The sequence below is a fragment of the Silene latifolia genome, chromosome 5 (assembly GCF_048544455.1).
Source record: "Silene latifolia isolate original U9 population chromosome 5, ASM4854445v1, whole genome shotgun sequence".
NCBI classification, from domain to species: Eukaryota; Viridiplantae; Streptophyta; class Magnoliopsida; order Caryophyllales; family Caryophyllaceae; genus Silene; species Silene latifolia.
In genome coordinates this window covers 88,527,014-88,545,318 of record NC_133530.1, presented here as the reverse complement: position 1 = coordinate 88,545,318, position 18,305 = coordinate 88,527,014, and the positions used below count along the sequence as shown (strand labels likewise).

General features: G+C 34.8%; 2 protein-coding genes across 2 annotated transcripts in view; both read left to right on the top strand.

Moving 5' to 3' along the window:
• The first annotated feature begins 3,723 nt into the window (after positions 1-3,723).
• Positions 3,724-18,305, top strand: part of LOC141657807 (uncharacterized) — a 96,876-nt gene continuing 82,294 nt past the window's right edge. The window contains exon 1 of the mRNA XM_074465152.1: positions 3,724-3,751. The gene's annotated coding sequence lies outside the window, so the exon portion shown is untranslated. The remainder of the gene's footprint in view (positions 3,752-18,305) is intronic.
• Positions 8,233-10,764, top strand: LOC141655725 (uncharacterized). The gene is made up of 2 exons (XM_074462789.1): positions 8,233-9,081; positions 9,610-10,764. The coding sequence occupies exons 1-2, from the start codon at positions 8,233-8,235 to the stop codon at positions 10,762-10,764; spliced, it is 2,004 nt and encodes a 667-aa protein (XP_074318890.1).

Below are 18,305 nucleotides of genomic sequence, written 5' to 3'. Positions count from 1 at the left end.
AACTTATCGATCTCGAATCGAATCGAACTTATAGGATCTCGAATCGAATCGAATCGAACTTATAGGATCGGAATGAACTTATTGGATCTCGAATCAACTTATATGATCTCGAATCGAATCGAACTTATAGGATCTCGAATCGAACTTATAGGATCTCGAATCGAATCGAACTTAACTTATAGGATCTCGAAGTTAACTTAAATTAAGTGAGGTATAGGATCGAATCGAACTTATAGGATCGAATCGAATCGAATCGAACTTATAGGATTCGAATCGAACTTATAAGATCTCGAATGAATCGAACTTATAGGATCCGAATCAATCGAACTTATTGGATCTCGAATCGAACTTATAGGATCGAATCGAATCGAATCAACTTATAGGATCTGAAATGAACTTAAATTAAGTGACTTGAAGTCCAAAAGAACAGGGCCTAAGTCATGTGTATTTGTGGAGATGTAAAGAATCATTTGAATGCATGTATTTGTGGGATAAAACTTTGCGATAGTTGTTGCTCCTATATACTATTGTTTAAAATTTGATTCAAAACTTCAACGATTGAGCGATGCCTACTTGTTGAAAACAAACTGGTAGATTGGTTTTTCGAGATCGACTTCTTTAGTGAATTCTTCATAAATCAGACTCACTTTTAGATGTGTAGCTTTCATTTAGAGGCCATTTTGGGTTAGAAAACAGACAGAGAGCTAGGAATTACATGAACAGACGTGTCGTTTACCAGATTTGTTTTTGTGCTATAAATCATGGAGTTTATATTCAATTAATTGTTAAACCTGAGTTTTGCGTAAACTTGGAGAAATCATGGAGATGTGTGGGTAAACACGGAGAAAACTCTTATTTACCCATAATAGGAAAGACCGGTGGCGGGAGAGGAGATGTGGTGGTGGGTGGTGCGGTGGCTAATCTTACCGGTGGTTGGTGTGAGTAATTGATAGATTTATTGGATTGAAGTAGGATGTAAAAATGATAAGGGTATAATGGTAATTCATGTCCATGATTGAGTAAATCATGTCCATGAATGAGCATGACCCTATTTTTAATTGCATTGCTCCTGTTTCTATAATTGGATTACACCAAAGTGAGAAGGAGTCAGCTATCAGTTTTTCACTAAGGCCATGTTCTTTTGGACTGAAACTTATAGGATCTCGAATCGAATCGAACTTATAAGATCGAATCGAAATGAATCGAACTTATAGGATCGAACTTATAGAATCGAACTTAATCGAACTTATAGGATCCGAATCGAACTTATAGCATCTCGAATCAATCGAATCGAACTTATAGGATCGAATCGAACTTAAATTAAGTGATGTATAGGATCTCGAACTAAACTTATAGGATCTCGAATCGAATCGAACTTATAGGATCGAATCGAACTTATAGGATTCGAATCGAATCGAAATTATAGTATCTCGAATCGAATCGAACTTATAGGATCTCGAATCGAACTTATAGGATCTCGAATCAATCGAATCGAACTTATAGGATCTGAAGTTAACTTAAATTAAGTGACTTTAAGTCCAAAAGAACAGGGCCTAAATGATTCTCGACAAATTTCTTTTTCGAAATAAAATTTAATTCTTGGTCCTTGCTTGCTGTCTGTTTTTTTTTGCTATTGAGTCGAGTATGGATCAGGTCATTTTGGATATCGGGTGACCTGTTGGCGGATCACTTTGGACCGGGTCACTTTCAGGTATGGGACATTTTGGGCCGAGTCGTTTTCGGGTTAATGGCTAAAACACACCTTAGTACTATTTTGATTGATTAAGAAATTTTATTTTGCAAATTTAACTACTCCCTCTATTTTTTTATATATGACTTTCTCACATTTCGAGACACTCCCTTCTCTTTTCAATATCTCTTAAAATATAAGACTAAATATTATGATATGTATACTTATATGAAAGAGTTTTTCGTAAGGAATTTAATGGTAGCATTTTTATATTTTTTGAACAAATATATTTTTGTAAATATTAAAGTCAAAGGCTTACCTCGTAAATGCAAAACGTCATATATAAAAACATGGAGGGAGTATTTATTACGCACTATTATGGAGTATCCAACAAGAAACAAGGCAGCTTAATTATATAAATAACCTGTTTGTGATCTCCATTGCTGGTAGAAACAGAAACACAAGCCCTAACCATTATCGTAATATATTCGTATCCGGTAAACACAAGCCCACCTATTGCTGGTAGATGAACTCGGACAAACCCGCTTTGTCCCACCAATTCAGCAACAAAAGACATTGCTCGTCATGTACGTGCAACAATTGATCAACCCAATATTTTCGTAATATCAAGTTTTTATTCTGGCATTGTTAGATTGTCGTAGCGTTATTTTGTGTTACAAGTTTGTTTTTAATTTAATAGGGACAATTAAAAAAAGTTCACAAGTTTGGGAGAACAATTGAACTTTTTTGCAGTTGTAATTTGTAATCATTAACAAAAGTGTTAAACCAGAATTATCTAATTGAACTCCATTAATTAATTTGGCCTCAAATTCTCGTTTTTTTTTTTTTTTTAAATTTGTAATTGTTGCTTAATCAATCATTGATGTTGAACATAAGTGACTCAGAATTATGTTCAAAAGTGATGCTCAATATTTTAATTGGATTGTTGCTCTGTTTCTATAATTGGATTACACCAAGGTGAGAAGGAGTCGACTATTATTTTTTCACAAACAAATAACAAATTGTTGTGTTGCGAAAGCCCAATACATTTCCCAACACACCAATTTAACATTCTTTTCACAACCACCTTGGGTCATTCAAGTCGAGTATGAGTCGGGTCATACATTTTGGATCGGGTAATTTCGGATATCGGGTGACCTCTTGACGGATCACTTTGGACCGGGTTACTTTCGAGAATTGGGCATTTTGGGTCGGGTTGCTTTCAGGTTAATTGCTAAAACATCTTAGAGTAAAATTATTGATAGTCTTGAGACAAGACTTTGATAAATATAATTGGCAAGTCCTCTCTTTTTATGTCAATCCATTGTTGTTCATTGTCTATATCGGTTGTTTGTTGATAAGTATAATTAGCAAGTCTTACTTAGTAGTTGTTATAATCGCAATTAGTGTATTTGATTAGTTCTTAAAAATCGAGTCTTAGCTTAACTTTTTTCCTTTGAGTTTGACCCTTACTTACACTATATTACCCTTTTAATTAGAGTAGTACGTAGTCTAGAGCTAGGTAGCACGGACACTTCTCCTAATCAGCCGTCTCGTGTCCGACACCGTGTCGGACACCGACACTCCTCGGACACACCTCGAAACGTGTCGGACACCTACAAAGCCGTGTCTAACTTTCTACATTTATTCGGGCACGTGTCCGACGCGTGTCCATGGTATTTCGGCCGTGTCCGACGCGTGTCCATGACATTTGGACATCATTTGGGGTGAATGATGTTCTTTAAGCGTGAAATGAGCTGTCGAAAGAGATTGATTAAAAGATTCGTTTGGATGGTAAATGAAAACGAGTTATATTCAAGGGCAAGTTTTAGCTTCACTTATTTAAATTTAATATCAAATACTTTTATAAAAATAAAATCGAACGTTTATAATTATAAAATATATATTTTATTAAATTTAAATAACGTGTCTCGTGTCCTAAATTTCAAGTGATGTCGTGTCACGTGTCCGTGTCGTGTCCGTGTCCCGTGTCCGTGTCCGTTTTGGTGCTACCTAGGTCTAGAGTCAAGGAGTTTGGTTTTATAAATTGTTAATTTAATAGTAATAATTGCTAGTATTTCACGACCCTAGTTTATTTCCTATCACAATGATTCATTCAGCTATCATACTATTAATATGAACAAGTCATACTATTAATATGAACAAGTGCAATAAGATAAGAGGTGAAGATCTATTCAATAATATCTTCGAAGATGAGGCAAATAATCCTTTTTTGTTAATGAAGATGTTGTAGCCTATGATCCTAGTTTAAGGTTTAGATTATTGGTAGTCTTGAGACAAGACTTTGGTAAGTCTTGAGACAAGACTCACTCAAGACTATCAATAATCTACCCTAGTCTTGATAAAGTCTTAAGTTGAGTCTTGGAAATCCAAGACTCAACTTAAGACTTTAGGTGAGTCTTGACCCCACCTTAAAGAAAAATTGTCCAATGAGTGGATAACATGTGTCATTTCTTTTTATTAAAAAAAAAAAGTGGAATAGAAAAGTAGAGTCTGAGGTGAGTCTGACGGATAATGTATAAAGTCTAAGGTGAGATTGAGATGGGTCTGAACAATAAAGAAATAATAAATGTTAGTGGAAAGCTGATGTGGCAAAGTCTTAAGACTTGAAAGAGTCTGCCTGATAATCTCACCCTAAAATCTGCAAGACCAAGTTACATCATTGATTCTGTTGTCATATCTCTTCTTACTTTTTACAACTAGCATACTAAATGAAGAATACTTTCTTGTAAAAATTAAAGTTGTCAACTATGTAACTGGGGGATTTTAGTTATTTGCGGAATTAATTTGACATGCTTTCGTAAAATAACCATCAGAAATACTTGTAAAAATAGGATAGAATACGAATTCTATAAATAATACTAACTTTTTATTATATATAAGTCCTAAAGTAATACGGACTAACAATTTAGGGTGGGACACAACAATGCTGACATCTAGCTAGAGTTTTATAACATAGAGCTGCTGTGCCCGGCCATTGCATGCAACACCAACATTGAATCCCACTCGCACAGCTAGAATCGAACCTGCACTGATTTATATTTATCAATTTCCTGCTTCCTGACTTACGATTTTTATTTTCCGGAGGTCCGCACGTTGGATCGCGCCCGCCTGCAAGTAACACCACCGGAGAAAATTATGTAGAAAGAGCGTAATACTTACGAGTGATAAATGAGTTAACAGTTAACAATAGCAATTATGAAGTTATTATGTACGTCTATATCATGTTAAATAATACGGAGTAGTTTATTTATAATTTTGCTAGTAGTATATTATTGCATAATTAACTTTGACAATAACACAAAATGCGTGAATAGTTTATCTCAAAATAAAAACGAAAATATACAATGACAAAAAAAATTGTTTCAGCCAAATCATCAACTTAAAACCATTAATATGTTAAGACGATCTTAACATAAGTATTGATCTAACAACCTCTATTATTTTTAAAATTATTTAAATCGGTTGTGAGTATCGTCTTAACTTAAGACAATTTTAATTAAAAATTTAATCTTAAAAAACAAAAGAACATAGAAATCTACCATTAACCATGGTGAGGAGGGAGAGAACAAGGAACATGCACAAAAAGATGCCTACAAATTTGGTAGTCGCCATGGCTATGCTTTTTAATAAACTTAGAGATTAGGAGAACGTTTAGTATATTACTTGGTTATTCTGAGTTGGTTACAAACTAATTAGGCTAGCTATATATACATGATTACATAGGCTATATTTACGGGAAATAATAATCTTCAACAGCTATAATATCTACATAAAAGGAAATACAGGATTGTTGCCTTGTGTGAAGATTATAGAGCAACGACTCTATTTGGAAGATTTGATGGCAACTGTCATCTCTTCTATTACCCCGTCAATTTGGAGCGTGAGGGTTCGAAACGCCTAACTTGGATAAGAGATCGTCAAATGGAATACGATCAAGGGCTTTCGTAAAAATATCCGCAAACTGATGCTTGGTGTGGACGTAATTTGTAGCAATGGTACCGCGTTGAATTTCATCCCTTATAAAGTGGCAATCAAACTCAATATGCTTGGTTCGTTCGTGAAAGACCGGGTTGCTACATGAGGTGAAACAATTCCTTTCAAGTAATTTTTATATGAAGGATATGGGTGAGGCATCTTATGTCATTGGCATTAAGATCCATAGAGATAGATCTCGAGGCATTTTGGGGTTGTCTTAAGAGGCCTAAATCAGTAAAGTACTTGAAAGATTCAGGATGAAAGATTGTTCACCAAGTTTAGTACCGATTCTGAAAGATGACTCTGCTTGGACCAGTGCGCCAGGAATGCCATTGAAAATGAACAAATGAAGAATATTCCATATCCTCAATATCATGGAGGAGTATGAAGCAAACATTGACGGCTACTTCTACTATGAAGGCTGATTTCGTATCTTATTTTGAGGCTACCTCGCATGGTGTTTGGTTGAAAAGTTTCATATATGGGCTGAGAGTTGTTGACTCTATTTGTAGGCTTCTAAGAATGTATTGTGATAATTCAGCTGCTGTGTTTATGGCCAAGAATAATAAAAGTGGAAGTCGAAGTAAACACATCAACATAAAGAATCTAGCCATAAAAGAGCGTGTGCAGGAAAAGAAAGTGATCATTGAACACATTAACACAGAGTTGATGATTGCAGATCCCTTGACTAAAGGCATGCCAATTAAGACTTTCAGGGATCATGTAGTGAGAATGAGACTTGTTTCTATTATGTAGTACATTCGTTAAGTGTCTGTAAGAAACTTTTATTATGTTGGATATTTTCTCGTTGGGATTTATATGCGCATATTTATAAAGTACTGTTGAGATATATCATTTTGTTTGAATCTCGAGTAAACATGGGGTTTACTCATTAAGTTAAATGTGTGTGGTGTAGGTGACTTGATATATTGTGATACATGAAGATTAATTCTTGCTCTAAGAGAATTCGTCGCCATGATCCATATGTTGTGTTTCTTGTTAAATGGACCAAGTGGGAGAATGTAAAATATTCCATAAAATAAATAAGTATTACATTAATATTTAATTAAGTTATTTTATGGAAATTAAGTTGGTCCATTATATGATGTAATTTACCAAGGATTTGTTTCCACTATTATCTCTCATAACTTACCACTCACAATTTAGGAAACTGTTCAGTTAACTCTTTGATGGCAAGAGTATATAAGGGGAACATATTTATTCCGATTAAGATTCACCCATCCTAACTCATTAATAAAATACACCATCTAAATTGTGATGCTAAGAGTTTGGAAGTCAAGTCAAATTTGAGGCATAAGAAATTGGGTTATTCATTAAGACGAATCAATTATTTCAAGCAATGCTGGAGGTAAATAATCGATCTCTTTTATCGCTTTCGCATTCAATTTATACATGTTTATTATGAGACTAGAACATGTTAATTTAAATAATAAAACTTACATTTCGAACCAAATCTCCTTGGAAGAAAAACTTACCTCCATCTCCACCAAAGCGGCCAATTTTCGGCAACATTTATCAGCTCGGAAATAACCCTCATCGTACTCTGAGAACCCTACTCGAAAAATATGGTGATTCACCTAGTGCAAATATCAACCCTCGTCGTTTCATCAGCAAATTAAAAGTAGCAACTGAGATCATGAAAACACATGATTCAAAATACTCCAGCAGAGCACCAAATAAAACAACCAACAAGCTTTTCTATAACTGCAAAAACGCCATATGGCGAATATTGGAGGCAGATGAAGAGTATTTGCGTACTTTAACTCTTAAATACGAAAAGGGTTTTATCATTTTGTAGTATTAGAGAAGAAGAGATGGTTCTTCTAATGGAACAGATTGAAAAAACCCATCATTATGATCGTCACCTGTAGTGAACTTCAGCGATCTGGCTATGACTTTAACAAGTGATATTTTATGTAAAGTGGCGTTTGGGAGGAAGTATAGTACTGCAGAAGGCGGCATCGACTTCAAGAAGCTCTTACTGCAGTTCGAGGAATTCTTAGGGAGATTTAGATGTCGTATGCCTCAAATTAACAATTTATATCACTTAAATCGTTGATACTAAATAAGTAGTAAAGCAAAAATAAGGTTCGAACCACAAGGAATTTGATGAATTGTAAATAAAATTAAGGTTTAGAAAAGAACGATCCTTAAGTAAATTAAGAATCGTAATAACTGTCTGGGGGGGGGGGGGGGTGTTTAAAGATTAAACTAACAATGAAATGAGAATAAGCAATGAGAATTATAAGTAATCAAATATTTAGAAGAATCTTGACTCAAATTCGTATTCACTACCAAGTAATGACTCGATTTTCGACTATAATTGTAACACCTCCACATAGCAAGGTGCCTTACCAAGGACCACCCAAACATGTGAAGCTGCTACCATCTCGGTTGCTCGAGATTAGTACATCAAAAGTAACTATTCATAAACATTTATTAAAGTATAACGTTTAGCGATTACAACGTCTCAAAGAATGAAGATTGTTACGAAGTGTGTTTGTAATCGCCTCAAGCCTTATATGTCGTTCCTTGTGGGGGATTTTCAGAATGGTTTTATTCCAGGGAGAAATATAAGTGATAATATTCTCGTTTCTCATGAATTATTCCATCAAATTTCAAAGAAAACGACGGGAAAACAAGGTTTATTAGCCTTTAAGATTGATATGAGTAAAGCGTATGATCGGCTATCTTGGAATTTTCTGAAAGCAACTCTTGTTAGTATGAATTTCCCGCCAAGTTTAATTACGCTTATTATGAATTGTGTTTCTTCAGTCACATATTCTACATTTTTAAATGGAGTGATAAGGATGCCTTTCAAACCAAAAGCTGGAATCCGTCAAGGAGATCCTATTTCGCCTTACCTTTTTGCCTTATGTACGGAGACCTTCTCTCAAATGATTCAAGATGCCCAACAGCGACGCTTATTGAAGGGCATTAAGATGTGTCGTCAGGCTCCTATGATTTCTCACCTTCTCTTTGCGGATGACTCAATCTTTTTCCATGAGGCACAGCAGCAGAATTGCAAAAATTTAATGCATATTATTGATTACTATTGTGAAGCATCAGGTCAACGTTTAAATCCTTCTAAATCTGCTGTTACTCTTAGCCCTAATTTCACCCTTCGAAATACTCAAAAATGTATCAAATTATTACGTGTCTCTGCAAAGAAGGATTTGGGTGTTTATTTAGGACTACCCACGGATTTTGGGTCTTCGAAAAAGTTGATCTTTGCAACTCTTATAGAGAAGGTACGTAAAAGAATCCTTAGCTGGAACAATATTAATCTAACTCCTGCTGGAAGGCTTACTCTTATTTGTTCGGTTCTGTCTTCACTATCTATTTATTCTCTATCGGCATTTCAAATGCTGGTAAGTGTGAGTAACAAGATTGATTCTATGTTATCACATTTTTGGTGGAGCGGCTCGAATGCGCAAGGTAGCTTACATTGGAGTAGTAGATTATTTATTAGTTCGCCAAAGTCGATGGGAGGCTTGGGTATACGTAATGTGCGCTGTTTAAATCAAAGTTTGCTTGCGAAAGTTTCGTGGCGGATGATTCAGAATCCTGATAGTTTGGTGAGTCGCTCTCTGGGAAATAAGCTGAAAATCTCCTCCACGAGTGTTATGTCCTCGGCTAGTTATGATAAAAAAAATTTATCATGGGGTGGTCGAGGAATTCTTTGAGGACTACGGCTTCTTCGGCCTTTCTTATCTTGGGAGGTGGGTTTACCCTCTTCTTTAGATGTGTGGAGGGATAAGTGGATTAATGGTCAATCTCTTGCTGAAGTCCTTCAAGTTTCAGATATTTCAACGAAACCGATTATTTCAGTCAGTCAACTTCAAAACAATTGTGGAGAATGGGATGTTCCATTGGTCCATACTATTTGTGGCGAGCAGGTCGCCCCGCTGATTCTTTCTCTTGCTCTACCACCTGAGGACTCCCAGGATAACCTTTACTGGACAAAAACGAATGATGGTCTCTATTCCATCAAAAGTGGCTATGCTCTAGCCTTTCAGTCTTTGTGGGCAACTTCTGCTTCTCAAACGGATTTACATCGTTTGTCTCCCGTCACAACTGTTTTTTGTAAGTCTAAACTTTGGTCTCTACCTATTCAAGGTAAATGGAAGGTTTTTTTGTGGAAGCTTATGACCAACTCTCTCCCTCTTGGAGAGGAAGCTCGTCGCCGTAGTCTTGATTGGGATTATATGTGTCGTCTTTGTAACAATGATCTTTCTTCTACCTGTCAAAGTATGGAAACCAATGCTCACTTATTCCGTGATTGCCCCTTCTCCTCAAGAATTTGGTTTGCTTCTCCTTTGGGTATTCGTTGTTCTGAGGGTTCCAATCTTTCTATACAATGGATTATTAATTGGTTATTATTATTATCTCGACATGCCGCAGCACTGTCTTCTATTTCTATGTTTGTCAGTACCCTTTGGCGAATTTGGTGTTTGCGGAATGGGCAGAGATTTGCACACACCGAAATTGATTTATGCTCTTCCCTGAGACTTATTTCTGAGGAAAGCTCACTGAATGCTTCGGTCATGAGTGATCACATTCGATTTGGGAATCTCTCTTGTAATTACTCTTCTGAAGTTGATTTGGATACCACTCGTATTCGGAATTTCCATCCCTACTTTCTAATTGGTACTCACCTTTGCTCGAATTCTATTCGTCTTAAGTGTGATGCTTCTTGGAATCCTAATCTCAGAGCGACATCGGGATGGTTCTTCAAAGATAATAATGGAACTATGATCCACACTGGCTCCTCCAGATTTTGGGCATCGTCTCCTGTACAAGCGGAAGCTATGGCATTCAAACTTGCGATTTCAAAGGCCATTTCTTGTGGTTATCGACATATTGATGCTTCTTCCGACTGTCTAAGTTTGATCCTCCAAGTCAGTGGTCACGCTACTATGGATCAGACTGCTAAAGCTACTTTGTTATCCTTGCATTCTATGTTTTTGCAATTGCATTGTCTTTCAATAAGTCACTGTCCTAGGAATCTTAATAGGGTTGCTCACTCCATTGCTAAATTAGCTATGGTCTGACCCTATTTTCTCTCACTGTCAAAAAAAAAAAAAAAAAAAAACGTCTCAAAGAATGCCAAAACGAAAGTGTATAAAACTCGATACATTAAAATCCTCTCTTTTTTTGTCAATCCATTGTTGTTCATTGTCTATATCATTTGTTTGTTCATTTCTGTGTTGATAAGTAGTTGTAATCGCAATTAGATAGTGTATTTGATTAGTTCTTAAAAATCGAGTCGTAGCTTAACTTCCTTCCTTTGGATTCGACCCTTACTTGCACTATATTACCCTTTTAATTAGAGTAAATCTAGAATCGAGTTTGGTTTTATAAATTGTTATATTGATAGTAATAATTGCTAGTATTTCATGAACAAGTGTAATGAAATAAGAGGAGAAGATCTGTTCAATATTTTCTAAAATGAGGCAAATAATTTTTTTTTTCTAATGAAGATGTTTGAAGTAGCTAGCTAGAGTCTGTTCCATAGAGAACGGATCAATTTGATCATTTGATTTTGGGATTATTCCCATGGTACCCCTCAAGTTTGCACTTTTTCCCCAAATACCCCTACTTTTGTCAAAAAAATGTTTGACCGGTCATATCTCTTAGTTACGAGATCGAAAAGTTGCGATTTTTTTGTCTAAGTTAATCGTCTTTACGAGGTTCGATTTGAAAAAAAATCGTGTTTTTATGTTATCTTAGAACGGAGATACGACTTGTCAAAGTTTATTTGTTCGGGAAACTTTGACCGGTTTTTATTTTCGATCACATATACAAAAATAATTTTCTTTTTCCAAAATGATTGTCTTTCCGAGATTTACATGTTTAGAAAAAAATTTCGCGGCTATCTGAAATCGTGACTAAGAGATACGAGCTTTTAAAGTGATTTTCGAGAAAAATAGGGACATTTGGGGAAAAAATGCAAACTTCTGGGGATAAATTATTACACTGCTTATTATGTGGGGGGGTTGATTTATATCAACGACGTTTTAGTAAATTATGTAACTGGGGATTTTAGTTATTTACGGAATTAATTTGACATGCGTAATGTAAAACAACCAACCATCAGAAAATAGAAATACTAATAAAAATAGGATAGAATACGAATTATGTAAATAATACTAACTTTTATTATATATAAGTCCCGTAGTGATACTGACTAACAATTTAGGGTGGGACACAACAATGCTGACATTTAGCTAGATTTCCAAAACATTGACCTGATGCCCCTGGCCATTGCATGCAACACCAACATTCAGGCCCTTTCGTACACTGACTAGTGTAGTGCCTGCACTGATTTAAATTTATCAATTTCCTGCTTCCTGACTTATGTTTTTTATTTTCTGGAGGTCCGCAGTCTGGATCGCGCCCTGCAAGTAACACCACCGGAGAAAATTATGTAAAAAGAGCGTAATACTTACGAGTGATAAATGACTTAACAATAGCAATTATGAAGTTATTATGTACGTCTATATCATGTTAATAATACGGAGTAGTTTTTTTATAATTTTGCTAGTAGTATATTATTGCATAATTAACTTCAATAGTAACACAGAATGCGTGAATAGTTTATCTCAAAACAAAAATAAAATAATTATTTCAGCTAAATCATCAACTTAAAACCATTAATACGTTAAGACGGTCTTAACATAAGTATTGATTTCGCAAGCTATATTATTTTTAAAATTATTTAAAACGATTGTGAGTATCGTTTTTACTTAGGAGGCGTTTGTTTTGTGCATGGATGTGGATTTGGAATCAGGAATCATATCTGGGTGGTATTGGGTTGGAACTTGATTCCTCATACCATGCGTTTGTTTCAATTCTTAAACGCAGGAGTTTGGAGTTCAATTAAAAGTTAAAATCAGTAAAATAAAATATTTTAAATCGAAAATTTAATATTATAAAATAATGAAAATAAAAATTTAATCAAATAAGTATATAGAAGATTTGATTTACATAATGCCATAATTTTCCTAATTTTTATTTCACATTTTTTCTTATTTTAATTTCATTCCCGTGGGAATCAATCTCATACCCACCCCCTCCTTGGGTATGAGAAACCCATAGCTCATGGGTTTGAGGTATGGGTATGTAACCCTCACATTTGCCAACCAAACAGATGGTATGGGTTTAGCATTCTAAACTCATATCCCATACCTTTTTCAAGTGAACCAAACAGCCCCTTAAAACGATCTTAAGTAAAAATTTAATCTTAAAAAACAAAAGAACATAGAAGTCTACCATTAACGATGGTGAGGAGGGAGAGAACAAGGAACATGCACACAAAGATGCCTACAAATCTGGTAGTCGCCATGGCTATGAATTTTAATAAACTTAGAGATTAGGAGATTACTTGGTTTTTCTGAGTTGTTTACAAACTAATTAGACTAGCTTTTCTTTTTTAAGGAATATATACATGATTACATAGGCTATATTTACGGGAAAGAATAATCTTCAACAACTATAATATCTACATAAAAGGAAATACGGGATTGTTACCTTGTGTGAAGATTATAGAGCAACGAATCTCTTTGGATGATCCGATGGCAACATTCATCTCTTCTAATAAGTTGGAGCGTGAGGCTTCGAAACGCACGGCTTGGATAAGAGATCATCAAATGGAATACGACCAAGGACTTTCGTAAAAATATCCATATGTTGTGTCTCTTGTTAAATGGATCAAGTGGGAGAATGTAAGATATTCCATAAAATAAATAAGTATTACCTTAATATTTAATTAAGTTATTTTATGGAAATTAAGTTGGTCCATTGTATGGTGGAATTTACCTAGGATTTTGTTTCCACTATTATCTTCCATAACTTATCATTCACCATTTAGGAAATTGTTCAGTTGACTCTTTGATGGCAAGAGTATATAAGGGGAACATATTTATTCTGATTAAGATTCACCAATCCTACCTCATTAATAAAATACACCATCTAAGGTGCTGTTTGGCCAAGATTTACAAGTGCTTTTACAACTGAATAAATAGAAACTAAGCTAAACACTATATATTAGATGAGTGTAAAAATACTTTTGAAAAGTTAAAACTTTAAAAAAATTCACTAAAAGGAGAAGCGGCAAATACCTACTTCTACTTCTAGTTCTCACAATCTCTACTGGATGGACAATTGTTTTTTTTTTTTTTTTTTTATTGTTTGTACTCTATAATAATTATAATATTTTTCACTCTATTACCGCCTATTTTTTGTTAATCGACTTCTTTTAATTATAAGTTCTTTAAGTCATGTGGGCATTGATTATTGATATGTAAATTGCTTATGATTTGTCCTATGGTATTTTTTAAATATAAGCTCAATATTGAATTATATAAAAAGGAAAAATAATTTACGGGGTGAGATGAAAAGAGTATGAGACGATCCTTTCAATAATGTATAACGCCGTCTTTCACTGTATGACGATCCTTTACATGTAAAATTGAATGTTCAGCTCCGAGTTTCCTCGTCACAGAAAAAAAAATAGTAATATCTCATAGTGTAAGACTGTCTTATTCTATAATTATTTTTTCTTTGGTTAAGTACATAGTTATTGTTTTATAGTTCAAGTACCCGACAATATAAATGCTTAATGCTTTTGTTTATAGTTTGACTAATTGATTATATTTCTAGGTGAATTTCATCATCTTGCAACATAATAAGTTGATATTGCAACTTTCTAATCGAGGAGATAACATTGGCTATGAATATCATAATTATGAGTATTACACAGTATAAATTTGCGGTTTTAACTATGGCATTACATAATTTTTATTAGAAAAAATGCGCTTAAAGGTGAAAAGATTGACAAGTGTGACGCGGCCCCAAATTATAGTTAACAAAAAAATAAAAAAAACCGAATAAAAGTAATTAGACCAAACACATCAAATTTGGAAAAACTATTTTTACAAAAGTTAGGCCAAACAATCACAACTTTTTCAAGAACTAGTTTGTGGAAAAACTCATTTTAAAAAGTAAAAACTCTTTTAGGTAAACTTGGCCAAACAACACCTAAATCGTGAGGTTGAGGGTTTGGAAGCCAAGTCAAATTTGGGGCATAAGAAATTGGGTTATTCATTAAGACAGATCAATTATTTCAAGCAATGCTGGAGGTAAATAATCGATCTCTTTTATCGCTTTCGCATTCAATTTATACATGTTTATTATAAGACTAGAACATGTTAATTTAAATAATAAAACTTACATTTCGAACCAAATCTCCTTGGAAGAAAAACTTACCTCCATCTCCACCAAAGCGGCCAATTTTCGGCAACATTTATCAGCTCGGAAATAACCCTCATCGTACTCTGAGAACCCTACTCGAAAAATATGGTGATTCACCTAGTGCAAATATCAACCCTCGTCGTTTCATCAGCAAATTAAAAGTAGCAACTGAGATCATGAAAACACATGATTCAAAATACTCCAGCAGAGCACCAAATAAAACAACTAACAAGCTTTTCTATAACTGCAAAAACGCCATATGGCGAATATTGGAGGCAGATGAAGAGTATTTGCGTACTTTAACTCTTAAATACGAAAAGGGTTTTATCATTTTGTAGTATTAGAGAAGAAGAGATGGTTCTTCTAATGGAACAGATTGAAAAAACCCATCATTATGATCGTCACCTGTAGTGAACTTCAGCGATCTGGCTATGACTTTAACAAGTGATATTTTATGCAAAGTGGCGTTTGGGAGGAAGTGTAGTACTGCAGAAGGCGGCATCGACTTCAAGAAGCTCTTACTGCAGTTCGAGGAATTCTTAGGGAGATTTAGATGTCGTATGCCTCAAATTAACAATTTATATCACTTAAATCGTTGATACTAAATAAGTAGTAAAGCAAAAATAAGGTTCGAACCACAAGGAATTTGATGAATTGTAAATAAAATTAAGGTTTAGAAAAGAACGATCCTTAAGTAAATTAAGAATCGTAATAACTGTCTGGGGACTATGGGGGAAGGGGGGGAGAGGGGAAGGGGTTGAGTTTGGTTTAAAGATTAAACTAACAATGAAATGAGAATAAGCAATGAGAATATAAGTAATTAAATATTTAAAAGAATCTTGACTCAAATTCGTATTCACTACCAACTAATGACTCGATCTTCGACTATAATTGTAATACCTCCACATACCAAGGTGCCTTACCAAGGACCACCCAAACATGTGAAGCTGTTACCATCTCGGTTGCTCGAGGTTAGTATATCAAAAGTAACTATTCAGAAACATTTATTAAAGTATAACGTTTAGCGATTACAACGTCTCAAAGAATGCCAAAACAAAAGTGTATAAACCTCAATACATTAAAATCCTCTCTTTTTTTGTCAATCCATTGTTGTTCATTGTCTATATCATTTGTTTGTCAACCCTTACTTGTACTATATTACCCCTTTAATTGGAGTAATCTAGAATCGAGTTTGGTTTTATAAATTGTTAATTTGATAGTAATAATTGCTAGTATTTCATGAACAAGTGTAATGAAATAAGAGGAGAAGATCTGTTCAATTATTTTCTAAGATGAGGCAAATAACTGTTTTTTTTTTTTTGGTTTTTCTATATAGTACTCCTTTGTTTTTGCGTTTTCTACATGGTACCCCTACGGTTTTGAAAACCCGTGTGGTACCCCTAACTTTTATTAAGAACTAATAAGCGTAACCTTAAGCTTCTAATCCGTCAAATTGGTCCGTTAATTTCTGGTGTGGCTGCATATTTGGCGCTTTTATCTGACATGGCAATGACTAGACGATGACATGGATCTCATTAATCTTATTAACCATCTCTAACTCTCATGTAAACCTTAACCCTTCACTTTCACCATTGACAACCAGTCAATCATCCACCCTCAACCTCATTGCACCACCATAAAGGAGAACCAGTGAACCACCGCCTATGTTTGCCTCACTTTGCGGCACCACCAAACAGCCCCATAATCACTCGCATCCCCTCACTCCGTCGCACCGCCTCACAGTCACACCACTCCCACCATCGTTTCAACTCCCTTTGTGTCACCCACATCAAACCACAAGAGAAACCCCATTATTCAATTATAAGTAGAGCATCATACAAGATAAACCCCATTATTCAATTACCCAATTCAATTCAACATTCACCACTTTCCTTCATGTATGTATCATTGTTCTATTTCTCATCCCCTTTATTTTTCTGTCGTTTTACTTCTTATGTACCAACTTGCGCAATATTTTATGCTCTTTCACCCCAAATCTAAATCTAATTGTAGTACTGATAGGCTACAATAACGCATTGGAGAAAGAGAGATAAATTGGTTGTATAACAAAGGTGCGGAAAAGAGAGAGAGAGAGATAGATAGATTTGGTGGTATAACAAAGTTGTGCAAAGGAGAAAGACCATCTTGTGGTCGGGTTGGCTTATGGTCACAGGGACCTCTATTTTGAGCTGTCTATGGTGGGAGATAGGGTATTGGTGGCCTGGTGGGTTAGGGACCTTAGGGTGGTTGTGGGCTCGATGGGGGTTGAGAATAAGGATGGGTTAATCGTAAGTTTGGTATGATTAGTAGTTAATCTTGTGTTTAAAGTCTTTTATTAAACTAAAAGTTATGTTAAGCACATAGCCACGTTAGCAAATAACAGACAAACTTGACGAAATAGAGGGTTAAGGTTACGCTTTGTTGTTATTACTAAAAGTTAGGGGTATCATAGAGGTTTTAAAAACTGAAGGGGTACTACGTAGAAAAACCTTTTTTTTTTTTTTTCTAATGAAGATGTTTGAAGTAGCTAGCTAGAATCTGTTCCATAGTGAACGGATCAATTTGATCATTTGATTTTGGGATTATTCCCATGGTACCCCTCAAGTTTGCACTTTCCCCCAAAATACCACTACTTTTGTCAAAAAATGTTTGACCGGTCATATCTCTTAGTTTTTTTTTTTGGTCAATCGAAGCGCGCACTTAGTCGCATTACAATATAGGGGAGGAGGGGATTCGAACCTGGGACCTATTGTCCATAATACCTCCGTCTTAACCACTAGACTAAGACATCTTCGGTCGGTCATATCTCTTAGTTACGAGATCGAAAAGTTGCGATTCTTTTGTCTAAGTTAATCGTCTTTACGAGGTTCGATTTGAAAAAAATCGTGTTTTTATGTTATCTTAGAACGGAGATACGACTTGTCAAAGTTTATTTGTTCGGGAAACTTTGACCGGTTTTTATTTTCGATCACATATACAAAAATAATTTTTTTTTTCCAAAATGATTAACTTTCCGAGATTTACATGTTTAGAAAAAAATTTCGCGGCTATCTGAAATCGTGACTAAGAGATACGAGCTTTTAAAGTGATTTTCGAGAAAAATAGGGACATTTGGGGAAAAAATGCAAACTTCTGGGGATAAATTATTACACTGCTTATTATGTGGGGGGGTTGATTTATATCAACGACGTTTTAGTAAATTATGTAACTGGGGATTTTAGTTATTTACGGAATTAATTTGACATGCGTAATGTAAAACAACCAACCATCAGAAAATAGAAATACTAATAAAAATAGGATAGAATACGAATTATGTAAATAATACTAACTTTTATTATAT

Coding starts and splice junctions, on each gene's coding strand:
- LOC141655725 (XM_074462789.1), top strand. CDS start 8,233: ATGTCGTTCCTTGTGGGGGATTTTCAGAATGGTTTTATTCCAGGGAGA. Junction 9,082..9,609: donor TATCGGCATTTCAAATGCTG/GTAAGTGTGAGT, acceptor TGTGGCGAGCAG/GTCGCCCCGCTGATTCTTTC.